This window comes from Spinacia oleracea, chromosome 1 (genome assembly GCF_020520425.1).
Source record: "Spinacia oleracea cultivar Varoflay chromosome 1, BTI_SOV_V1, whole genome shotgun sequence".
Lineage (NCBI taxonomy): Eukaryota > Viridiplantae > Streptophyta > Magnoliopsida > Caryophyllales > Amaranthaceae > Spinacia > Spinacia oleracea.
Window position 1 is genome coordinate 129,886,076 of NC_079487.1, and position 27,280 is coordinate 129,913,355.

At 32.7% G+C, this 27,280-nt stretch overlaps 1 protein-coding gene and 1 pseudogene across 5 annotated transcripts; one reads left to right on the top strand and one right to left on the bottom strand.

Moving 5' to 3' along the window:
* Window positions 1–20,776: 20,776 nt before the first annotated feature.
* On the top strand, window positions 20,777–25,811 carry LOC110803115 (DEAD-box ATP-dependent RNA helicase 41). 5 transcript variants are annotated; one of them, XM_022008592.2, is made up of 4 exons: window positions 20,777–20,934; window positions 22,874–23,066; window positions 23,414–25,068; window positions 25,168–25,811. In XM_022008592.2, exons 2-3 carry the CDS (start codon window positions 22,979–22,981, stop codon window positions 24,958–24,960), a joined length of 1,635 nt encoding a protein of 544 aa, XP_021864284.1. In that variant the 5' UTR covers window positions 20,777–20,934; window positions 22,874–22,978; the 3' UTR covers window positions 24,961–25,068; window positions 25,168–25,811. The 5 variants fall into 5 exon arrangements, with proteins under 5 accessions (XP_021864284.1, XP_021864278.1, XP_021864293.1 ...); XM_022008586.2 differs by having other exon boundaries at window positions 25,184–25,811; XM_022008601.2 differs by having other exon boundaries at window positions 23,420–25,068; window positions 25,184–25,811.
* A 30-nt stretch (window positions 25,812–25,841) lies between these two features.
* On the bottom strand, window positions 25,842–26,413 carry LOC110803140 (putative ripening-related protein 1; annotated as a pseudogene).
* Window positions 26,414–27,280: the final 867 nt, after the last annotated feature.

Sequence of the window (27,280 nt, forward strand, 5' to 3'; positions counted from 1 at the left end):
CCTTGTAAATGACGTACCAGGAGAAATCCTTACCTAAGATATTTATTTCTTCTAGTGTCCAACAAATATGCAAGTCCTGGGAATCATCATCCAATAGTATTTGCACCAATTTATGGGAATTAATGAGAATTGTAACATTCTCCAATCTTGCATGTTGTGTCCACTTTTTGGCATAGAAGTCATCCCTTCAGCCTGTAAGGCATTCTTTAATTGTTTTGGAAGTTGAAACATGGACATACTAAGTCCGAATATACTTTCTTCAGGGAGATATTAATACATTTAAGTATTGAACTTCGAAATATATTTAATAATTTAAGGAAAATGATATATATATATATGCTACCTAAGTGTTATATATATATATTTTTAAAAAAAGATATTAACTTATACATAAACATTAAGTACATCGACCGCGCTTGCTTTTGGAATGCAATAATCCTATATTTATTCCAAATTAGGAAATAGTATATCAAAAGCTTATTTGTATCCCTAAAGGGCCAATGGTTGCAAATTTTATTTTATTTGATAATCGAAGGGTTTCTTATATTATTACCCATAATTTAGGCCTTTTGTTCATTAAAGATTTTTATTTTCGGATTTTTTAGAAAACTAAAAAAATATGGAAACCAAGAAAAATTCCCTACTTTTGTTGTTATTTTTCAAAATCAAGATGATTTTATAGGTTTGATTGATTTTAATTAAGTTGATTATCCAACTTAAAACATATACCGAGTATATCACTATTAAAATTATAAAACAAAAATTGAAATTACTACAATTAGGTAAATAGCAATGTTACATTCTTTCATTAAATTATTACATAAAAATCAAAAAATTACAACCATTATACAAAAAATTAAACCTTAAGTTGAATTTTATTAGCAATTACGTACCCCCAGTTGGAAATTCATTTGTGGAGTTCTTATTCTATAAATAAATTGTACTATATAGTAGTTTATTGATCCATTTTGAAAACAAACCCTAGCTATCTTTCATTTAATTATATAGTAATGCAACCATGTGCACCTTAATTCTATGTTCTACCTAAATTCACGCCTTTGTACCCGGCCCGTCCCTGTTGCACCTAGTGATATCAGAGCAACCACGAGAATAATTGTTAGCTGCACTACTCCCAACTTTAGCCTTTGGATCGGATGCGCAAGTAGAAGGAGGATTGGGTGATTTGCATGGATCAACGCCTATAAATTTATTATCAGCATGTGCAACCAATTGGTTGTTTATTATGAGCGTCATGCTCACAATCAAACCCAAATACACTACAAATATGTGCTTCATTTTACTTAAATTAAGGAAGATAATAATCAAAAAAATTTAGATCTTTTTCTCTAGAAAAATGTGTTTTGATTTTTGGAAATTTGAAGGATATGTCCATTCTATTTATACAAAACATGACATCTTTTTTTTTTGAGATAGAAAAACTATATATGGTTGACTAAATTTGTATCCACAAACATTTTAGATAAACTAAAATAGAACAATAATATTTTAGTGGATACATTTTATTAGAACTATAATTTATACGTGGATTCAATCATGCAAAACATAACATTACTTCCTGTAAGTAAGGAATGGTCTTAATAATCATATTAATTAAATACTAACGATTTGAAAACCCAATAACTCGTGGCCACTTGTGAAAATTTATATTATTAATTACTGAATAGAAATAGAAAAAACAGGGTGTTAGAGGGGTCTAAAAGATGAGTGTTTTCAAAGAAATGACTCGAACGACTACCCTCGCGGTTGTGGCAATCATATTAAATAAAAGGGGATTAACTGTGGGCTTATAGCCTCATTTTTAGTTGATCGTGGAATCTACATTCAGTTTTCAACGACACTAAGGGATTATCCATGGGTGTGTTAGATGGAGATGCTAAATTTAATCTATATACTGGTTCATACATTTTTTCATAAAGTGGAATTTTTTTTTATACAACTCATACAACCAATTTAAAGTTAATCTGATAGAATTTGTTAATAAATTTACTCCGTTCCTTACAACCTCTCAATATCACTTTTGAGTTATTATGAAAGTGCATAAAAAAGAATTAGAAACATATATACATAGACATGATATAATTAAGATCCATAAAATTAAATTAAAAAGCTTAAAAAACAAACATATATAAGGTTATAAAAAAGTACTTCGCATCCTATAATGTGAAAGCTAAATATACATAATATACTAAAAATTTAACACCATCAACCACATGGATTTCTCTCTCGTTGTAGTAGTAAAACAACTTGATTTCACCTGCTTTAATCAATTAACCACGTGGCATGCTGATGTACGTAAATTTCTTTATTTTTGGTCATTTCAGACTTATTTTGAAGAAAATCAATGTACTTTGTTGATTTTAAGGTTCATTTTTTGTTTTTTTCTTGGTAAATTAGAGGAATTTATTACCAAAGTAATGGACAAACGAATCCAAACAACGAAACAGCAGAAAAAGTTAGAGGAGTACAGACCACTCACAATAATCCACTGCCATTATTTGTAATAAGTTTTCATCTGTTAATCTAAATTAATTTTTTGTTAACTAGGTATGTTGAATGATTATTTTGGGTAAAAGAAGGATAGTTATAATTAAATCTACAAAAATCAGATGTATTTATAGTGCATTTGTGACTAAAAATTTAACATATGTTAAACTCAAGTGTCTACTTAAATTAAAAAAAAATATTATCGCATTTGTTAAATATTTATCTTAAAACTCAATGAAATAATACTCCTTATATTTTATCTTAAAATTGTTTTTATTTTCATGTTGTTATTTAAAAGAATAATCCGTATTGCGCTTTATTCTTTTGTCCCGAGGGAAAGTAATATATATCTCGAATATATATCATGATGAATTTGATTGAAAACATGATTATACCCAACATACTTCGCTTAAAAAATTTAATCTTTTTGGTTCATGTACCCAGTTATCTTTTTCTTTTTTTACCTTTTAAAAAATATTTAATTATTTTTATCTCCATTTAAATAGCCTTAAATACTAAAATACTAAAATCTCCAATCACATGTGTTGGTTTACTTATGTGGCACTTATGTTTATTTAATTCTAAAAAACAAATCTTATTTTTTATTGGTCGGATTCTAATTATAGTTTAGGTTGCGTTCTAATATCTCAGAAAATACACAATACAATCAATATGTTAAGCATGAATAAATAAATAAAATATTAATACAACTTACTACAATAAACTAAAAAAAAAAATTCACCCAAGAAAACAAATATCGTAAGAACAAAGTAAATCAATTAGGGAAAAAAACTTTAAAATAAAAGCTTAAGTAAACATATTGTTTGGTTGGTGGGACCGTGGGAGTAACTTTAACAATTCCTCTCATGGATTTATATCCTCAAAGACAAAAGAGGTATATTATCTTATACACTCTGATTATTTATCTTATTGTAAACTTACTTTTAACTAAATTCGTCTCTTATAGGAAAAGATACTTTATACATTTTATCAAATTGTTCAAAATATTTTATCTAATTTATTAGCATTTACTTAAGTGGCATTCGACTTTTTTAATTCTAAAATAAATTGAACATCATATTTTTATTGGATGGATGGTGTGATTTCATACAAAGCTCAGCAAATATGCATGCTTTAATCATATACTTCCTCCATTTTTTTTTAATTGCACCATCTTGGATTTCACGCTTGCCAATGCACTATTTTAACCACTAATATCTCTCATTATAAATTTTAAAAAATTATAAAAATTTGATAATTTTAAAGTATATTTCGAGACTAATCTAACAAGACCCTACTTGAATATATTTTTCCTTACATATAAATCACAAAAAATAACTATATAAGAATATGTGAATAGTGCTAAAACCAAGATGGTGCAATTATAAAAAAAATGGAGGAAGTACATTAGATTTGTGGTATGAGAAAGGTTGGGAATTAAGACCAGATTGCATCATCATATGTCTCAACTTCGGATCAATTGGCTGATATTTTCACAAAGGCTTTGAGTAAACAAAATTTTGATAATTTCCTTAGTAAATTGGGAATAGAATTCTTAACTTATAATTTTATGCATAGCAGTATTAGACATTATGTTAGAAGTCTTTATTTGAGTTGTTAGGCTTCCTTGCACATTGCAAAGTGTGTTGATACTCTTGAGGATGACAATTTTAATTTCCGTGAATGTATAGCAGGTTGTACGTTTTGCGTATATATGATGTTAATTATTTCTTTGTTCATATGTTTTTACCTTTCCAGTATACAGGTGAAAAAATAACTTTCGTTTTATCAAACACAAAGTACAACGACCAGTGAAGTGCCAGTCGTATATAGAAAATTGTCATCTTGAAAGTTATTGAGAAATCAATTATTTTCCTCTTATCCTTTACACTCTATCTATCTTCTTATATATTCATACATATTAATATAATTCGTACTATTATTAATAACCATCCATGACAATTATTAAAGAGAAGCGGATATGGACATGTGGTTATTAATCATGTGTGGAAAAAATGCGAGTTGTGCTAGAGAAGTACAACAATTTCTATTATAAAATTTATTGATTATATTGTAAAAATAGGACAATTATTTTTTATTTGGTGAGAGATCCACTGTTTTGGATTATTTTTTTTGGACAAAGGCTAACTAAACAAAATCAATTATGGGAAATTAGGAAAGCATATTAAATATAATCTCGAGACGCTCCTGTTGCAAGTGTATGAGCTCGATACACCCGCTCCCGCTCAAATGTTGTACCAGGAGAAATCCTTACCTAAGATATTTATTTATTCTAGTGTCCAACAAATAAGCAGGTCCTAGGAATCGTCATCCAGTAGTATTTGCACCAATTAATTTATGGGAATTAATGAGAATTTTAACATTTCTCCAATTTTGCATGTCATGTCCACTTTTTGGCGTAGAAGTCATCGCTTCAGCCTGTAAGGCATTCTTTAATTGTTTTGGAAGTTGAAACATGGACATACTAAGTCCTAAGATACTTTCTCTAGGGAGATATTAATACACTTAAGTATTTAACTTCGAAAAATATTTAATAATTTAAGGAAAATGATATATGCAACCTAAGTGTTATATATATAAAAGAAGATTAAAAAAAAGACTTTAACTTATACATAAACATTAAGTACATCGACCTCGCTTGCTTTTGGAATGCAACAATCCTATATTTATTCCAATTTAGGAAATAGTATATCAAAAGCTTATTTGTATCCCTAAATGGCCAATGGTTGCAAATTTTATTTTATTTGATAATCTAAGGGTTTCTTATCTTATTACCTACAACTTAGGCCTTTTGTTCATTATCAATTTTTATTTTCGGATTTTTTAGAAAACTAAACAAATATGGAAACCACGAAAAATTCCCTACTTTTGTTGTTATTTTTCAAAATCAAGATGATTTTATAGGTTTGGTTGATTTTAATTAAGTTGATTATCCAACTTAAAACATATACCGAGTATATCACTATTAAAATTATAAAACAAAAATTGAAATTACTACAATTAGGTAAATAGCAATGTTACATTCTTTCATTAAATTATTACATAAAAATCAAAAAATTACAACCATTATACAAAAAATTAAACCTTAAGTTGAATTTTATTAGCAATTACGTACCCCTAATTGGAAATTCTTTTGTGGAGTTCTTATTCTATAAATAAATTGTACTATATAGTAGTTTATTGATCCATTTTGAAAACAAACCCTAGCTATCTTTCATTTAATTATATAGTAATGCAACCATGTGCACCTTAATTCTATGTTCTACCTAAATTCACGCCTTTGTACCCGGCCCGTCCCTGTTGCACCTAGTGATATCAGAGCAACCACGAGAATAATTGTTAGCTGCACTACTCCCAACTTTAGCCTTTGGATCGGATGCGCAAGTAGAAGGAGGATTGGGTGATTTGCATGGATCAACGCCTATAAATTTATTATCAGCATGTGCAACCAATTGGTTGTTTGTTATGAGCGTCATGCTCACAATCAAACCCAAATACACTACAAATATGTGCTTCATTTTACTTAAATTAAGGAAAATAATAATCAAAAAAATTTAGATCTTTTTCTCTAGAAAAATGTGTTTTGATTTTTGGAAATTTGAAGGATATGTCCATTCTATTTATACAAAACTGACATCTTTTTTTTTGAGATAGAAAAACTATATATGGTTGACTAAATTTGTATCCACAAACATTTTAGATAAACTAAAATAGAACAATAATATTTTAGTGGATACATTTTATTAGAACTATAATTTATATGTGGATTCAATCATGCAAAATATAACATTACTTCCTGTAAGTAAGGATTGGTCTTAATAATCATATTAATTAAATACTAACGATTTGAAAACCCAATAACTCGTGGCCACTTGTGAAAATTTATATTATTAATTACTGAATAGAAATAGAAAAAACAGGGTGTTAGAGGGGTCTAGAAGACGAGTGTTTTCAAAGAAATGACTCGAACGACTACCCTCGCGGTTGTGGCAATCATATTAAACAAAAGGGGACTGACTGTGGGATTATATCCTCCTTTTTAGTTGATCGCGGAGTCGACATTCAGTTTTCAACGGCATTGAGGAATACTGAAAAACTCGTTTATTGTGATATGCAAGTAGAGCCGAAACCCATGCGAACGTATTTGACCACAACGGCCTTAGGTTATCTTGTGATTCCTAATGCGAAGATCGCTCAATGTACATCCGCAGAGTAGGAATTGAGGGTTTTCGGGATATTTACTAATAAGAGGTGTGCCCAGCGTTAGCCCATGCGGCGGTCCTTACTAGTTCAATGCAACAACGAAAGGGACATGCGTTAGTCTACATTACTAATCTGAGTTGATTTTAATGCACAAGTAACTATCTAACGATTGTCAAAAGGATGATTTATATTTATCAAAGGTGCTTAACAATATAGGTTTTTCCAAGAATTATCTTATTAAGCATGAGTAATATAATAGATTATGTGAACAAATTTACAATGGTGATGAAAGAAGTAAAAAACGTATATTTGCAGGTTACAATATAGTTTTGGCTATATTGTGGTTCTCAGGAAAACATACCACTTAAGAGGCTATTAAAGGTCGATGACAAGAGTTAACACATGCAAGGCTATTACGAACGTAGGGACGGGTTTAAGCTTGGGTTAATAAGCAAGCTTAAGTTTAGGAATTATTTGGGATTTGGTACCGATTTCCGAAATTTAGAGGCTTGTATTAATAGTGCAACTGGTCGAATAAAGATAGGCGTTTGAAGAGATTCAACTTCATTGAAATTGCAAAGCCAGTGCTAAAAGTTTCTAGCGCTAGCCTGACCAACACTGGAAAATAACAACATTTGTAAGGACGCGCCAGATGTGTTAGTTTCTGAGTCAGCTTCAGTTAATTCTGGAATTCTATCTTTGCCGTGATTGGGTTAGAACCAAGTTGTAGCGCCTCAAAAGAGTGGCGGCAGGGTTGGTGCGCTAGAAAAAATCGACGTGTGTGTGCCAAGCGCTAAAAGTTTCTAGCGCTGGTAATTCTATCGACGTGTTTTTCTAGATTCTTCCGGTTTGTTCCGGATTTTATCTCTTTCACGATTTTAGTCGTAGGATGTTCTTTGCTTACTTAGGAAATCATTGACAAGTAGTTTTCGGTTTCATCATCGAACTTACCGTTTCTGGCTAGGGGTCAAATGTAGGCGTCTACAGTTAGCCCCCACTTTGATTGAGTCTGATTAAGACGATGATCAAGTATTGACGAGGTGCGTCTGAGAATTCAGTCTGGAATGGACCAAATTTATGCGAGGGTCTCACGAGCCCCCGAGTGATAACATTTGACTTAAGGGTCATCACTAGAAATGTCAAGATTTTCCCTCACGAGTCATTGAAAATTTGTTGGCTTGAACTTAACCTTATCACTGAGTCATTGAAGGTGTTCGGGCGGTGGATGGAATTTTTTTGAAAACAGATACTTGATTAACTTAAAATGAGTTGAAGACATTTTATTAAAGAGGCATGCATAAACCTCAAACAGATACGGGCTGATGACATTTTATTAAAGAGGAATATTCGACCTCAAACCGATACGAGTTGATGACATTTTATTAACTAGGAATGAATAAACCTCAAAACAGATACGGGCTGATGACATTTTATTAACGAGGAATAAATAAACCTTAAAACAGATACGGGCTGATGACATTTTATTAACAAAGAATTAATAAACCTCAAAATAAATATGGGCTGATGACATTTTATTAACGAAGAATGAATAAACCTTAAATAGATATTTTTTTTTTAGCGAGGATCGAGTAACCTCAAAACATATACGGATCGAAAAAACTCATGAACTCTCGTTTTTTGGAAAAAGGAAATTTAATCTTATCTTGATTTTAATATTTTGGAAATGAAATGTAACTTAGAATTTAAACTTAATAACTTTCTATTTTTGGAATAAAAACCAATACGTAAATATGTTTGAAATTCGTTACCTGAGTGGGTCACGGTTGTTACCCGAAAATTAGTTGCCTGTAAGTGGGCTAATGAGAATTTTTTTTTTTTTTTTAAATAATAATTTTAAATGCCGTTACTTTTTTTGCTGGAAGGAATTTGGGTAAAGAGTAAGAGCTATTTGCACTAGGTGAAGGGCAAGGGAGGAATTTTCGGATATCAGATATGTGTGGGCAAATGCATATCATAGTAAAAGACAAAATAAGAAAAATGATAAAAAAGAAATTAAATGATACTTTTTTAAATAAAAATGGTACTTTTTTTAACTGAATGATACTTTTTTTTTACAGAATGGTACTTTTTTAACATAAATAGTACTTCCTTTTTTGTCTTTTAGCTATTTGTCTTTTAGCTGATATGTGTGTTGCCACACATATCTGATATCCGAAAAAACAACCTCAGGGCAAGGTGACCCGATAATTTTATTCGTGAAATCTTTTAGCACTAGAAAATTCTAGCGCTCAGGACAGCCGTGCTAGAAAAATCCAGTGCTGACGTGGTGCGGGCTGGAATTTTCCAGCGCTGGTCTTCTTTAAATGTCATCAACCCGTACATCAAACAAAGTTTTCCTGAGAAAGAGCTTCTATGATTTATTAAAGCAAACATAAATGGGGCCTAGGGTACAACTATCCTAGACTTGGATATTAGATTCGGGTGAAGAAAACATTGAAAGAGTTTCTTCCATCTTGTTGGGAATTAAGACCTGATTCCATTTTTATATATCTTAACTTCGGATCAATTGGTTGATATTTTCACAAAGTCTTTGAGTAAAAAACAATTTGATAATTTCCTTAGTAAGTTGGGCAGAGAATTCTTAATTTATAATTTTATGTATAGTCGTATTAGATTTATGTTAGAATTCTTTACTTCAGTTGTTAAGCTTCCTTGCACATTGAAAAGTGTGTTGATACTCTTGAAGATGACAATTTTAATTTCCATGAATGTATAACCGGTTTTACATTTTGGTATATGGTACATATGATGTTAATTATTTCTTTGTTCATATGTTTGTACCTTGTCAACATACGGGTAAAAAAATAACTTTCACTTTATCAACCACAAAGTACAACGACCACTAAAGTGCCTATCTTATATAAAAAATTGTCATCTTGAAAGTTATTGAGAAATTAAACATTTTACTCTAATTCTTTACACTCTCTCTATCTCCTTGTATATTCATACTTATTAATATAATTCGTACTATTAAATAACCATCCATGACAATTATTAAAGAGAAGCGGGTGTGGACATGTGGTTATTAAATCATGTGTTAAAAAACATAGGCGAGTAACGAACGTGCCAAAAAAGTACAACAAATTATATATATATATATATATATATATATATATATATATATATATATATATATATATATATATATATATATATATATATATATATATATATATATATATATATATTTTGCAATATTTTTACAATCTAAGGGTAACTTAAGCCTTTTGTTAGTTATCGTTTTTTATTTCCGGATTTGTAGAAAACTAAAAAAATATGGAAACCACGAAAAATTCTCTACTTTTGTTGTTATTTTTCAAAATTAAGATAGATTTTATAGGTTTGATTGATTTTAATTAAGTTGATTATCCAACTTAAAACATATACCGAGTACATCACTTTTAAAATTATAAAACAAAAACCGAAAATTAGTACAATTAGATAAATAGCGATGTTACATTCTTTCATTAAATTATTACATAGAAAAAAAAATACAACCATCATACAAAAAATTAAATATTAACTTGATTTTATTAGCAATTACGTACCCCCAATTGAAAACTCTTTTGTCGAGTTCTTATTCTATAAATAAATTGTACTATATAGTATTTTATTGGTCAATTTTAAAAACAAAACCTAGCTAGCAATCATTTAATTATGTAGTAATGCACCCAGGTGCACCTTAATTATAGTTCTAACTAGCTTCACACCTTTGCACCGGGCTCGGCCCTCCTGCACTTAATAATTGTTAGTTGCACTACCAACTTTAGCCTTTGGATTGGTTGCGCAAGCTAAGTAGGTGGAGGATTGGGTGATTTGCATGGATTAAGGCTTATAAATTTATTATCAGCATATGCAAGCAATTGGTTGTTTGTTATGAGCGACATGCTCACAATATAACCCAAATACACTACAAATATGTGCTTCATTTTACTCAAATTAAGAAAAATAGTAATCAAATTTATTAAGATTTTTTTCTCTAGAAAAACGTGTTTTAATTTTTGGACATTCGAAGGATATGTCCATTATATTTATAGAAAACATGACATCTTTTTTTTTTTTTGGAGAGAGAGAAAAACTATATATGGTTGATTTAGTTCCTGTTTAGTTCACCTTATTTCAGGACCTTATTACTTATTTCAGATCAGATCAGACCACATCAGATTATTATTATTATTATTATTATTATTATTATTATTATTATTATTATTATTATTATTATTATTATTATTATTATTATTATTATTATTATTATTATATATTATTGGTATATATTTATATCATTGTTATTATTGCTATTATTTTATTACTATTATTGCTTTAATAAAAAAAGAATGTTGTTGTCGGTGTAACTAAAATATACTCCGTATTATTTAAGGCATGAACAAACATTAACAAAACATTCAAATTCATCATGTCCAAATTAAAATCATTAAGTCCAGACCAGAAACGATATGATCAGATCATGTCCATATCAGAACTAATTTTTACAGATCAGAACCATTATATATCCAGACCAGAACCGGTATGCTCAATAATATCCAGATCATAACTGATATGTCTAGATCATAACCAGTCCTTACCAATTATGTCCGATCCTTACATAACCAATATGTTTAGATCAGAACCGATTTGTATAGATCATAGCCAATCCTTACAAATTATGTCCGATCCTTAAAATGTATCAACCAATATACATTTGGTTGAACATATTGGTTGATACATTTTAGACAAATTATGTCCGATCCTTACATAACCAATATGTTCAGATTTGTATTTTTGAATTTAAGAGTATTTAAATGGAGATAAAAATAAATAAATATTTTTTAAAAGGTAAAAAAGGTAAGATAAATGGGTAAATGAATCAAATTTTTTTTTTTTTTTTTAAAATAAACGAAGTATGTTGGGTATAATCATGTTTTAAATCAAAGTCATCACTCAAACTCAATTGAAACTACATTATCAATAAACCGATCGAAATTCAAAATTAAGCTCATACACAGCAAGTAAAATATCAAAATACTCAAGGAAAAATTACATAAGACCAAGCTAAGACCTCTTGTTCAGGAGTATATATCATGATCAACAAAGTATGTTAATCCTATTTTTTCTGGAATTCACATTATGAGGTAACAATGAAGTTTCAAGACTGAAAATTGAAGGATTTTCCATCACAATTTTTCTTCTTCTTCCATTCAATATTGTATTTTTTGGAACACATTTATTGAAGATCGAAGACAATGGAGAAGTAAGAGGGTGGGTGTTGTGGGAGCAAGAGGAGATTCAACCAGTGATTTTGTGAGGTTTGTGTTGTTTGTGCAGTTGATGACAAATGACCGAGAAAGAAATCCAGGTGGGGTACTTTTATACACGGAGTTATTTGCTTTGGTTATACGCGCGATAGGTTAGCCGTTTGATCCCTTTAATTGTGTGATTGAGATTCTTTCTCATTCTTCTCATTTTAAGGATCTTCTCATTAAAGGGTGACCCTATAAAGTTTTAGTGGTCATCATTTTTAACATTGGATAAAACAAGGTAGACTAATTCTCTATGTTTTAACTCACTATTTTTCCATTTAATAACTTCTTAGAGGATTATTTGTATTGTCGTCCATGAAAAAGTACGGCTTAGTCTATTACAGCGAAAATAAATAACTAACCTTAATAAGTGACTAAGAAGCATTTACAACTTGGATCCATTAAAGACCCAAAACCAAAGTCTACCTTTAATGAAATTCTCAATAAAAATCCATACTTATTAAAGCAAAACAAACACTTGACCCACTTGACATTTAACTCTAGACACTTGGCACTTGACTCTAAACACTTCTTAACACTTTGACTCCAATTTATTTGATTAAATAAATTAACAAAATAAATAATCTAATAAATGCATGGTTTGCCAAAGGACCAAGCCAAACAGGCCGGTGATACAGGCAGAGGAAGTCCAAATACATGCCTGGCATGTATTTGCAAAAACATGCCAACCCCAAATAAAAAGATAAATGTAAATGTTAAATATTTTTGGGGGGAAATGTATAACGGAATTGTAAATTTGTAAAACGGGGTGGTGATTTGGCATTGCTGAGTTGGTATTGGTATTACAAAAATGGTATTGGTATTACAAAAATGGTACTAAACTTTTTTTAAATGGTACTCGTTTTGTACTAAATTTTATAAAGTGGTATTAATATCACAAAAATGGTGCTAAATATTTTAAAATGATATTCATAGGATCCAAGTTGGCAAACGGGATTGACTATTCAATAATTTCAAAATGACTGGAAAATTACAAACAAGTCCATGGCATGTATTTCATAATACATGCCTGGCTGCGATTTTGACGCCCTCAATACAGGCACGACTCCAAGTAACGCAATAATTGAGATCACGAACTAATAAAGGAAAAGGGAAAACGTTGATCAATGTCTTCCCGAAAAGGCACTATGACTCCCACCATGTGTACCCCAATCATTGTTCAATACACTAGACGTGCAAGGTCTAGTTATTATTACTCATTCCGTTGCACATTACATGATTAATTAGTAAATTCTTTCAAGTCAAACCAAGACTTGACACCAATCACCAAACAACAAGCAACCAATCAATAATTATTAACCACAAGTATTCCAGTTTTGTCCCTTACGAGGATGATTAAAGAACACTAGACCTTTCATAATAAAGGTTTTCCCAAGTTTGAATGGATGGACTGAATTCATAGTTAAGAATTGAGAGATGGATAAACTACATGAGCGTGTTAGATTCACGTGCTTATTAAAAATGGGGGAAATTGAAAATAAAAATTTTGATTTTTAATAGCGTGACATTTTTGCAATTAAATTAGTTAAGAAAACAAAAAAAGAAGTTGGATAATAAAAATTAAAAGAAAAAAGTGAGTTAAATGAGTACAATTCAAGTTTAAATGAATAATTTGGTCTCAATTAAAAGTCAATCTATTTAGTACTCCGTATTATACCTTAATTCGTACTACTCATATATAACGATGATTGATTCATAATCACCCTAGTGTACAAGTAGTTTATTAGATTATTGGTGAATAGCGCGATACACTCGTTTATTGTAGAATTCCCTGATACTCCCTCCGTATTTAATTAAAAGATATAATTTGACCCACACGTAATTTTAGGAGGGTGAGTTGAATTTATTAAAATAATGAAAGTGGGATATTAAGTTACTCCCTCCGTCCATTTTTATTCTTTACGTATTTCGTTTTGAGTGTCCCATTTTAATCTATACCTCACATTTTTCCATTATGGCATTAAATCTCTCACACTTTTTCAATGTCAGATTTTTGACAAAAATGATAACATTATTAATAAAAAGTAATTTGCATTGTTTAAATAAAAAAATAAAGAATCTTTATCTAAATTAAGTATTCGTTAAATTGGGTGCATAACACCAACCGTAAAGAATAAAAAAGGACGAAGATAGTATTATTTATTGTAAGAAATTGACATTGAGTGAATTATTTATTGTAATAAAAAGAATATGCAAGTAAGTGTTGGAACCACAAGAGGAGGAGAAAGATTAATATAATAGGAAGTGAGAACCATAATATGCCAAAGATAGTAAGTGTACTCCGTCCGTATTTAATTAAAAGATACATTTTCCATACACTTCCTATTTTTTGCATGTAATAGCCACCACTTTCAATCATATTAATATTTATCTTGCTCATGTAGTCCTCATGCCTACTCACATTTTGTTTTACTACAATAAATAATTTACACACTATCAATCTCTTACAATAAATAATAACTCAATATCCCACTTTCATCTTATTTTTATAAATTCAACCCACCCTTTTAAAATTACGTGACGGCCAAACATTATCTTTTAATTAAATTATAATAGGTCCTGTGCATGCACGAATATTCGAAAATTATTATTGACCATCTTTTTTGTAAAATATTTATCCCTTAAAGCTAATGCGTAATTGAGCGCACTCATTTAATCATCTAATTTATTTTATATTTAATATGATAATCTGAACAAAATTTTCGATATGCTTAATATATTAATTTGACCAAAATATTGATTAAGGCCCTGTTAGGCAAAACTAGCGGCAAGGGGTAGCGTTTAAGTAGCGGGTATGATCAATAGTAGCGGAAAGCTAGCGGTTAGCTGTCAAAGTAGCGGGTAACTAGCATAAGAGTTTGGTAAAAATAGCGGTTGAGAACTTGAGATTGTAAAATACAATAAAATTTATGTATATTGTTTGAAAATTTATTATAATTTTATCAAATGCTACCCGCTACCTTCAAACACTACTATTTTTTAACGTTTGACAAAAGCTACCCAACCGCTAACCGCTAATTCACCCGCTACCTCACGAAACACTTGCAAATTTTACAAGTAGCGTTTTGAATTGGTCAAAATGCTACCCGCTACGTCAAAATGCTATTCGAACATGCCTTAAATATGTTTTCTTTTACTGATGTGAATATTTGACTAAAATATTACCAAAATCATCTAATCTCTATTATATAAGCTAAGAGCTGAGGTATTTTTGGTAAATACACTTTTCGTGTCCTCTTTTGAAAAGTCAATTATACCCGGCCCTCACATATCTCTCCTCCTATTTCGTTCTTTATGCACTCTCTTCCCCTCTCACTTTTCTCTCTCCCCACTTTTCCCTCAATGACCCATTCCTAGGGTTAGACTTCCTCGCTGTCTCCTGTGAATTCTCCCCTCCCGCGATTGCGCCGTCTCCTGCGATTTCGAGAAGCTTCAATTTTCAATCTTGATAAGTTGATGTTCCTCAATGTAATTACCACACCAATGATGTTCGCGCAAACGAAGGAGCTTGTATAATTGCTCCGTCTTTACGCAAACGCCGCGACAAACTGACTCGGGTGCTGAAACCGAATTGACGCGCGTACGAGCTTTAGAAGGCTTTTTCGGCTTCCTCATACTCAAAATCCATATTTTTGTAGGGTTCAAGCTCTACCAATTCGCCTTCAATGGCGGAGAATAGAGGAAATGGGGTTTGTGTGAAGTCAATTAATTAGTTGGCACCCTTTTTCCCCTTTAATTCCAATATTCTCCTATATTTATTCTATTGTTCTTTAATTTGATTGAGTTTTGGTTATATGTGTATCAAATTCTTGCAAATTTAGAGTGACCCATTTTCTTACTTTTTGTGGGGTTGTAGGAGGAAAGAAGTGGTAAAAGCAAGAAAAGAAATGGTGGAATCTGAAGAAACCCACATCAATAATAAGCCATGGATGAGGTCCGAGGAATCATGTGGAGATAAGAATGAGTTGTTGAGTGAAGAACTTAATCCATTCTCATGTCTGAACCATTCTAACAAAAGTACTTTCTCTCTCCTCTCTTCACATTTTTTGATTGCTTGGGTATTTTGCAATTTAGTAGAATTGGTTCGTTAATGTGTGATTTGTTGAAATTTCTTTGTTTTGATTAATCCCAATATCTAGAAATTTGCTGATTAGTCTTTGATTTCCCTGCATTTTGGGAGTTTAATTTCTTAAGCTGAAGTAAGTATTAGTAGCTTTGAGTTAATCATGATTGCTAATTTTGATTGGGGTAGCCAAAAATTGGTCAAGAAACAAGATTGAAGTAATTATTAATTTTTATTTGATTATTAAATTATAAAGTAATTATTAATTTTTATTTGATATTAAATTATGAAGTAATTATTAATTTTATTTGATATTGTGAGTTGTTAAATTTAATGTATGTTTTTGGATGTATAAAAATTCATATTGTAACGAAGATATACCGGGAAGATGCAAGGGAGAAGGTGATGGAAGTTGTTGAAGACCTGGAATTGGATGCTTTTGTTATGGGACGCAGGGGACTTACTGGGCTTAAAAGGTGATTAGTTTGAAATCTGTTTTTGTCCTGTGATCAACATGGGAGAGATTGCCGAAATTATTGATGGAGGCACAACATGTAAGAAATTAACTACTGCTTCGGTCGTCTATTATTATATTTTCTCATTCATTGTTGACTTTTAGCCGACCCCAAATCATTTTGGGACTAAGGCTTTGTTGTTGTTATATTCATGGTTGACTTTTTAGTTGGTCACAACACTGACAGTAGTTCACCTTCAAACTTATCACAACCCCAAATCTCCTTAAAATGCCGCAGGTTTTCCTCAATCATCAGACCAAATTTCAAGGTAAATTACCAATTTCTTTATTAGTAGAGTACATTTGTTTCATGATACATTCATAAGACTGGAACTTTTGAACAAATTAGCAATTTTACTTGAATTATGTTCAAATACAGCAACCAATTGAAGGGTTATTATCCAAATTATTATTCCAGTTTTGCAAACAGAATTGTTATTAGTTCTTCATTTCATGTTTGATTAATTATTGGTTCCGCTAAATTAATAATTTCATATACAGAAGAAATTTTCCCAAACAATATATAGAAGAAATAAACCAATTGATTGTATATTTACCTCTTAATTATTATTTTATTGTTTAATTATTGATAATTAAGTTGAAGGAAAATTAATTTTTGTGGAATTGATTTATGATTTTGAGGGATAATTTTGGGGGATTTTCCGTTGTTGTCGTCCATCAATTTCTTAGGGTTTCCTATGATCTGTAAAAAAAAAAATCGATCTTTATTTGATTTTTGATCTGGGAATTTTCTGTGTTTGCTTCAATTTTATCTGAAGAACAAGGCGTAGGTTTTATGTCCCTGATCATTTTGAAATCAATCTTGCGTTTTTGTGTGATTTTATCAGCAAATTATAGAAATTGAGAATAGGTATTTTGATTTTTGACTCTCTCAAGTTTTTTATGAAGTCTAATTATATACTTTCTGCCACGATAGTACCGCAATTTACTCTTCTTTCTGTCTGTCATTGGGTACATAATTTGATTTTTTGGTGATTGAGTTCGATTGGTGATTGAATTTTTTTGGTGATTGAATATTGGTGGTTTCCTCATAATTTTCATCGATCTTTGTTTGAATTTGATTGAATTTTTTGCAGGTCGACGTTGAAGGATGATTCTATTATATTTTTTGAGAGAATATCGCGTGAGGAATCGATAAAAGTTGAGGCGATTCAACTCATCGCTTGATTCTTATGGCTTTTGTTGTTGCTCAATACGGTGAAATGAATGCTAAGACAGAAGCAAAACACTGCAGCAGAACACAGTAGCTGCTACATCATTAGCCAACAATTCTGGGAAAAACAGAAGAAAACAGCAGCACCTGCACTTCTGATATGTGCAGATTGGTTCTTCTAATAGTTTTTGGTTCAGCAGCTGTAGGTGCAGTTTGATTTCAGACTTCTGATATGTGCAGATTGGTTGTGCTATTAGAGTGTTTGCACGCTGTTTGTTCTGTTGTTACAGTCTGCTGCTATGGGTTGTTCATTACAGCTGCTACTTCTATTGTTTGTTGGATGCGGTTGTGTTTCTACAGTGTGTAATGTGAGTTTGTGTTTTTGCTGCAGCTCTGCTTTCTATTGCTAGGTTGTTCATGTAGTACGCAGGTTGTTTCAAGTGTTTTTTTTCTTCTGTTTTTCCCAGCAACAGCTGCTCTGTTCTGGCTGAGGGTTACCTTTTTTTTTATTTCCCTTTCAGCTTTGCTTATGCGTGTTTTACTTTGTTACACTTACATTGTTACCTTTTTAATGAGTATCATGTATTAATTGTTGTTATTGTTGTGGTTGGCGGTTTCTATTCAATTTTTGATTTTCAGTATTATCGTTAGTTTTCAGTTTTTGGTTTAATGTGTTCGAAAGTCATACTGGAGTGCAAGTTGACCATGTGAGGCTGTGATCAGATCACTGTCTACTCTCTGATGCATTGTTGATTACATGTTTAGGTACTCAACCTATTGTAAAACCAAATAGTGCATACACTAAGCAGTTTCTGATAGCAGGTCTCGGTGTATGGCAGGTTGTCATGGGGAGTTTTGTTGCAGATGGTCAGAGAGAAGTAAAGATTCAGAATCATACAGAACCAATGCAAACCTATTTGTGATGATTAATTGTAATAATACAGTTTTATGTAATCCCGCACGCATCGCGTGCATATAAGACTAGTACTGATATATTCTATAACCTTATAATTTTTTCCACACATAAACGGTTAGGAAGGAGTTATTATATAACCTTACAAAAGGAGAGAAAATAAAATAAAATAAAATAGATATATTAATTTAGTTTTTGACTGGAAAATTTTGCAACAATAAGTGTCACGTGTCATTTCTGATGCCTATTTTAGTATAATGTACTGTAATAGATTACGGAGGATTATGGAAAATATATATTTAATTAAATACAGAGGAAAGAATTAAAGATAATTTGTATTCCAATTCTTTTTTTCCTATAGAACAAGGAATTTTTTTTTACCAAATGCAACCCAACAAATGTAACACTTTACGGGTTACACCTCAAACTTCCAGTTTTTTCAATTACAACCTTAAACTTGTAATGCTATTAATTCAATTTCCAACAATTTTAATTAATTTCCCAAAATTAAAAGAAACTGACTTTACTTCCCAGCTAATCGCCTGTTGATGTTCATCGATCCCCAACAACTTGTACTTATCATTAACTACCCCCTCCTCAATAATTAAGAGAAATTTTCAAATAATCTCCTTGATTGGCAAAACAAGCTAATCAAGTGGCAGAGTTGTAATAAACAAGAAAATATGGGTAGAAGGGGAATTGCAAAAGGAATCAAATTTCACGGAGTTAACGCATTTTTATTAAATTGTCTATCTCTCTTATCTGTTTTTCATCCATGGCTTCTACTTTTCTGAGTTTCTCTCACCTCTCTCGTTTATATATATCATCAATGTTTTCTAATTTTCTGGACCCTCTCTCGTCTATTTCATCCATGGCTCTCTCATCTCTCGCGTTTGTTTCTCTCTCACATCTCTTACTTTTTTTTTTCTCATTTACGAACTAACAACATATTGAGTATTGTCTCAACTACGGAGAAATATACAATCTATCCCTACTAGTATACAATTGCCCACACTTGTTGTTTCAGAACGCCGCAATATCCTAACAATTACTTGAATCAGCCAAAGTCTTCGACCATCTCACATACCTACTTTTTTGTTGGAGGGAGATGACGATCTACTCACCAACATCGTAAACAACCTACCAACTCTTTCCAATACTCCCACCATTGTTCTCCTTCTTTTGTACTTTGTAGCTAAGTCGATCTTCACCGTCATTTTCTTAACTTTTTCTATTTTGCCTTTTATTTTATTTTAGTTTCATTTTCTTATACTTCTATTTACAATATTGCCACTTGATATGCTTCACTTGTCAATCAAGGGAATTGTCTGGGCAGCTCTCGATAATTAGAGGAAGTACAAGCGCATATCATATATGTATGGGCAAATACATATCAGAACAAAAGACAAAATAGGAAAAAGAACAAAAAAGAAATTAAATGGTACTCCCTCCGTCCCATATTAGTTGTTACACTTACCTTTGCACAAAGTTTTAGGTGATAAGTGGTTGTTTGGTTATCAATTGTTATTTTATTAAAAAAGTAGATGTGATAGGAGTTAGTGAGGTATTTTTTTAATTGAATGAAAGAGGGTGTGGGGACAAAAAAGAATATAGTGGGAAGAGAGAGACAATATAATAATTGTGGGGTCATTCATAATTTAGAAGTGTAACAACTAATCTGGGACGGACGAAAAAGGAAAGTGTAACAATTAATCTGGGACGGAGGGAATACTTTTTAAACAAAAATGATACTTTTTGTTACAAAATAATACTTTTTTTTACAGAATTGTACTTTTTTTTTACATAAATGATACTCCCTCCGTCTCTTTTTGTTTTTTACGTATTTCATTTTGGGTGTTTCATTTTGTTTTTTACATTTCCTTTTATATTGTCACATAATGCATTAATATTCTATCAAAATTTGTGCCCAAATGTGAAATACATTAAACGTAAAAAACAAAAAGAGACGGAGGGAGTACTTCCTTTTTTTTTTGTCTTTTAGCCATTTGTCTTTTAGTTGATATGTGCACACACATATCTACGAAAAAACAACCTCCGATAATTAATCTCCTCATTAACTCACCAATTTTAAATGGCTTGTTCTTGAATTCACCCCTCCCTCGATTCTTACTTGTGATCTCTATCTGTCGAAAGAGGAGGCTCCATTATTGACCAAGGTTGGAAGTTCGACCGTGATGACAGGTAATCTCTCTCCTCAACTCTGAAATTTGTGTATCTTTATAAATCAGAGGTTCCTTGTTTTGTTAAAGTAGGGTTGTTCTATTCGGGGGTTTTTCGAAAATTAGGGTTCGTCTATTAGGTGTTTTCGAAAATTAGGGTTCGTCGATTTGGGTTTTTCGAAAATTAGGGTTATCGATTGGGGCTTTTTCGATAATTGAGTGTAATTTGGGGATTTCATTGTCGATTTCGGGAGTAATTAACAAAGAAAGTGTTGATGATTGACTTTTTTAATTGTGTATTCTGTAAATTAGGGGTTGTTGATTGGATTTGTATATTAGTGTTGCAGATTAAATTGTGGCCATTAAAATTTGGGGCTTTGACCGAACAAGAACTAAGATACTGATACTGTGGGACTCTTTTAACCACTTTGTAACATGATAGATGAGAGGAATTACGTAGAGGAGAGACAACACACCAACTTTTTGCAAACTAATTACACAGTGGATAGAGTCACCATTGTTGCGTTGATGAAGAACATGAGGTTGAAGAACAGTTGATAGAATGAAGTCTGGGAAGAGGCATAAGAGATTAGGGCGTAATTGTTAGCGATTTGCTGGGAAGTAAAGTCAGCCTTTTTATTTTTTATAATTATTGTTATTTTAATTTTTGGAAAATGTATTAATGACATCACTTTCCGATAATTTTCACCGAAAGTGTAATTTAGAGTAGCATATAAAGTTTAAGCTTGTAATTTAGAAAACTGAAAGTTTGAGGTCGTAACCGGTATAGTGCTAACTATGTTTGGTTGTATATGGCAAATTTTCTGAAAATAAAATAAAAACCAAACTAATTTTCTCCCTCCTCAAACTCTAAATTGAAGCTGCTCTCCAACTACCTCTCTGTCTCTGCCGCTACTCTTCTCGTTGTTCGCGACAGTGTGTAGCTTCTTTTCATCATCTATTTTTTTAGCTTTTCTACTTCTATTTACCTTTTTTTTATGGAGGGATTTTTCTCTGGATTTTATTTGTATTATTAGGTCCAAAAACCGTTTACATACATTGGGGTTGCTTGATATGATATTTCAAATGATGAGCTTTTGTTGCTAAATATATTCTGTTGGATTTTTGTTGGTGTTTTTTTTTTATGTATGATTAGTCAATACCAATTCATAATTGTAGTTGAAAATCCTATGAAGTATATATTTTTTCTGTATTTATTAATACTATGTTTTGGGGGTTGATTTGTCTCTAAGGGCATAATAAAGTTTAGTTTGATACTTTGATTGAGTTAATTTTATGATACATGTATAATTTATGAGTTTGATTGAATAAGAATTTGGGCAGTTTTTTAGTTTGAGTTCTGGAGCTTGAGTAAATGTAGGTGGTGGTAGTTTTGTTCATGGGAAGGTAGTGTATAGGTTAGATTTGAACTCTTGTTACCGTAAGAAGTTTGATGATTAACGAGGCCTCAATACCAACCATTCAGCCTAATTTCACAGGCTGTTGTTTATAATCCATTTATGTTAGGATACAAAACTATGAAAGGGTGGGCAGCCCTCCTGCCCTCGCTCAAGGATTTGAAGGCCTGCGGATAAATAAATACGAATTTTGGAACACTTTCCCTAGTTTTTCAGTGTCAAATAAGGCCCAAAAGTTTGGTTTTTAGCTTTACTATTTGCAACTTATGTAAATCATTTTAACTTATTGTTAAAATAACATTCGGTTTTTGAAATGATGGTTGAAATCAATAAGCATTAAACAATGCCTAATTCTGATAGTATTTTGTCAATATTTAAATTATAGGGTTCTTAATTGTGGTGATAAAAAGAGGGGAAAAAGTTTAATACCCATTGTAGTCCAGATTTTTTGTAAAGTTAGTTTCTATGATGTTAGTAGTTCATCTTACGTTTTAATTAAGTTAATAACCAACTAGAAATAATAATCAAGTTCCGGTTTACCAGGGTCACTTAAGGGAACCAACTAGAAATACATGAATTCAAGAGCTGCTAAATGAATGGAAGGTTTGGGAATTGAGTATTTGTAATTGGAAAATTGCACTTCATGTTATGAAAATGAAGGCCGCCGACATTGATCATCAATTGGAAGGTACAAACCCTGCTGAAAATGATCATGAAGACAATGCAAACAATGCAGGTATACAATTTATGAATCATGTTTCAGGTTAGCTTATCATAACTGCAAGTTTTTGGCAAGTGTTTTGTTAAGATTTTCTCATAAGTTTCATGAGTTCCTGTTGTAAACCTTTTGTTAAATCCTTGTGAAGTGTGAAATACTTTGAGTAAGATTTAGATTCAGCTTTTCAGTGGAAATCACTTGCTTGTTAGGTATATCTAGTTACTTTCTGTGTGTGATTGTGTAAGATTTACAATTGGTTTATCATCCATTAACTCCATTTGTGGAGTAGTTTAGATGAATATTTGGTTTTCTGTTATTTGGCCTTAACCCTGATATTATATTTTTGTTTTCTTTAAATTTTGAAGTTGCAGATGAAGTGAAAGTACGATGTTGGGATCAAAGAGAAGCTGAACCAGGAGAACCTTGTTGTGTGATTTGTGGCCGATACGGGGAGTACATATGTGATGAGACAGATGATGATGTTTGCAGCTTGGAGTGTAAGAAGACACTTCTGCAAAGGATTGCTAAGTCAAAGTTGCCCTCCACGCTTCCTATCCAGAAACGATTGCCTACTAGTGATGAGTGCTTCTATGTGAGAGGTACTGAAAAAGGGTCAAGGTCTTGTCTTCTGTCTGATAAAGAAACTGCACTGCTGAGAGGAAGACTTGATATTTCTGTTAGGTGTGGCTCTGTCACTCCACCTGTTCTGTCATTTTCTTCTTGTAACCTTCCGGTGAAGCTCCTTCAGAACATCGAATCCGTTGGATTTGAGTTGCCAACGCCTGTCCAGATGCAAGCTATACCAGCTGCTTTAGATGGCAATAGTCTTCTTGTTTCTGCTGAAACAGGATCTGGGAAAACTGCATCATATTTGATTCCAGTTATCACTCATTGTGTGAATTCTTCTTCTTCTGATCAAAGGATCACGAGGAAGCCGTTGGCAATGGTTCTTACTCCAACTAGGGAGCTGTGTGTGCAAGTTGAGGAAGAAGCAAAGTTGCTTGGAAAGGGTTTGCCTTTTAGGACTGCACTTGTGATTGGTGGTGAAGCTATGGCTGGTCAGGTTTACCGCATCCAACAAGGTGTTGAACTAATTGTAGGAACCCCGGGAAGGCTGATTGATCTGCTAAGTAAGCATGATATTGAGCTGGATAGTATATCAGTGTTTGTGGTTGACGAAGTAGACTGTCTGCTTGAGAGAGGCTTCCGTGATCAGGTGATGCAACTCTTTAGGGCTCTGTCATGCCCCCAGGTTTTGATGTTTTCTGCAACGATATCGGCTGAAGTTGAGAAGATGGCACACTTAATGGCAAAGTCCTTGGCAATTTTTTTTGTTGGAAAGACAAATAAGCCAAATGTTGCTGTAAAGCAGATAGCTATATGGGTAGAGTCAAAACACAAAAAGCAAAAGCTGTTTGACATATTGATGAGCAAGCAACATTTCAGGCCTCCGGTGGTTGTTTTTGTGGCTTCAAGGCTGGGTGCAGATCTGTTAGCTGAGGCAATCAACATTACTACGAGGGCCAAAGCCCTCTCCATCCACGGGGAGAAATCCATGAGTGAAAGGAGAGAGACCATAAGGTGCTTTTTGATGGGTGAAGTATCTGTGCTAGTAGCAACTGGGTTATTAGGCCGTGGGGTGGACCTGGTAAGCGTGAGGCAGGTAATAGTGTTTGATATGCCAAATTCAATCAAGGAGTATGTCCACTTGATTGGCAGGGCCTCTCGACTTGGAGTAGAGGGGAATGCAATGGTGTTCATAAATGAGGAAAACAAGAAAATGTTCCCAGAATTTGTTCATGTGTTGAAATCATCTGGAGCTGTTGTTCCAAAGGAACTTGCTAATTCTAGGTACATGGTCTGTCCTGTTTCAATGAACAAGAGCCACAAGAAAAGGAAACATGGTGGTTGAAAGCCTGAGATACAATATGTTTCCGTCATCTGGACAGAGTAATACCAATGTATTGCTCTCAGAAGTTGGTGTTCCAACTATGCAATTTTGCAAGAAAAAATGCTGCAAGTATGGTTTCTACTTTCTACATCCGAGATCTTAATTTTTATTTCTGTTTAACGTATCTTAGAATTCATTTTCGTTTTTGGGGTGCATGCCATTAATTAGGCTATCCTTTTTGAAGGGCTCAATAAAGATGCTGCTTGGAATTGCTGATTATGGTACACCAGGGAACCCAGTTGATGATTCATGATTGCTAATCTAGCATCTGCTATCCACTTCTTTGAGGCCTGTGTCAAGATGGAGCTGCGGTGATTGGATGCCACTACTTTGCTACACTTATTTTCTTGTCTCAGGATTCGCGCGTTAGAGAACGCCAATTCTGTCTTTCTTCCTGGTACGGGCTGGGATGCCCCGAAGAACAGAATACAAAAAAGTAATAAGAGAAGCGTACAGACCAATCAATCGTATCGATCGTATTCTTGAATTTAATATTGGCCAGGGTTGTTGTGGAGCTTAGAAACCCTTGTGAGTGGCGGTAAGATGTTCCGTAGACAATGTTTGGGATGTGAATTGCATGGCAAATGGAGCTATTCTCTCTGTCCCCTGACAATCATCGATGAAATTTGAAGGTAAATGTTACGAAGTATATCTTTTTGTATTGTTGGGGTCTCTAAATATTAGAAAAGGGATTTCTGATTTGAAGTTTGATAAAGACTGGAATCCATAATCGTAAGTAAACTTCACCTTTGTTTTAAACGTTTAATGTTTATTACCATTCTTATGCAACATGATAATTAGTTTTCACATTAGCATTTAGATTCTCAGAAATAATAGCAGATCTAAATTCCCATTTTTGCATCAGCCCATTTAATGTTAATTGGGGCACCCCACAGGCCCTGTGGGATTTCCAAAACCTGCCAAACAGCCCTAGATGCAACAACAATGTCATGCCTACAACTCTACAAGGAGGGTGATAACCTTCCCCTGCATCACATCCCTTTGTAGAATCACACTCGTCGACGACCTTAGCCACCACAACCCTCCTATTACCCCTTATCACGATCCACTTCCCACAGCGGGCCCCACCATTGTACCACCCAGTCGAGAGTGCGACAACTAGTGAGCCGTCAGAGTGGTAGGTGTGGTTGCACTTCGACTGGCTGCTCAGAAAGGCTTTAAGGCCGAGGACTCCCTCGGTTTGGGAGGTTACTAAAGGGGAGCATTGAAAGGTGAAGTAAACATTGTTTTCGACACAGCAGTTGTAAGTGCATTGCCCCGGTGGAGGGCTTACGGCTCTGAAGTGGCCTGTTGATCTGCAGTATTGGCTTTCCACTTTTACACTGAAAATAACGAGTAACACAACAAAAGAACACCATATGCTGATACTGATAGTATTCAGACTTGTAGTCATTTTTTGGCAATGAAGTTTGATACAGAATTACAGAGGGGATACTTATACTTAGCAAAGGCATCGCTAGTTGATTTGTTTATACTATAATTGCAGATTGTGATTATTATCTTTCTATTATTAGATTGTAAGTGGTAATCTATACTATATATTAAAAGGCGTTTATAAGAAAGTTTACGTGACACGTGGCACTCTGCTTATGAGTCATCGTTCGCTCTATGTACATAAAAATGTCAAACATGTTTTGCATAAGGTTTGAACCCTTGACCTTGAGTTTAAACATTAAAGCTTTTACCACTAAGCTATTAGATGTTTGATGTTACAGTTGCAAAAAAAATTATACATAAGTATATGTGAATGTCATTAATATACTAATCCGGGGCATCGCCCGGGCCCAAAAACTAGTTCTTTACTAATTTTGCACATGTTAGTCAAAATTTGGGAAGCTGCTCGGCTGCTCCGTATATTCAACTTGGTAGTCATTGATGAAATGGAGTGATCCGATCTAGTCTATAGGAAGTTTGGGCATTTGACCTTCAGTAATCCAAGGATGAAAGTGGGAGTCGGGTTGACTCGGTGAGTATGATTAGTAGTGTGTATTCCCTTTGTACTTTCGTACAACCGATTGTACCTTGAATATGGTATCGTGCGTTTAATTCACTTGATGTTACTTATTTTTCCTGTACTTATATGAATTTAATTAAGTTTATCTAAACTTATTAAAATAAGTTGAATAGAATAGAGCATAAGACTATTTTTCTGCTGTAATTGCATTTTGCCAGCTCATGAACAAAACCAAAAAAACAGGATTAGTTATACCTTGTAATTATGTAAATATTCCCTCGTTACTATGGATTACTACCTCCGTTT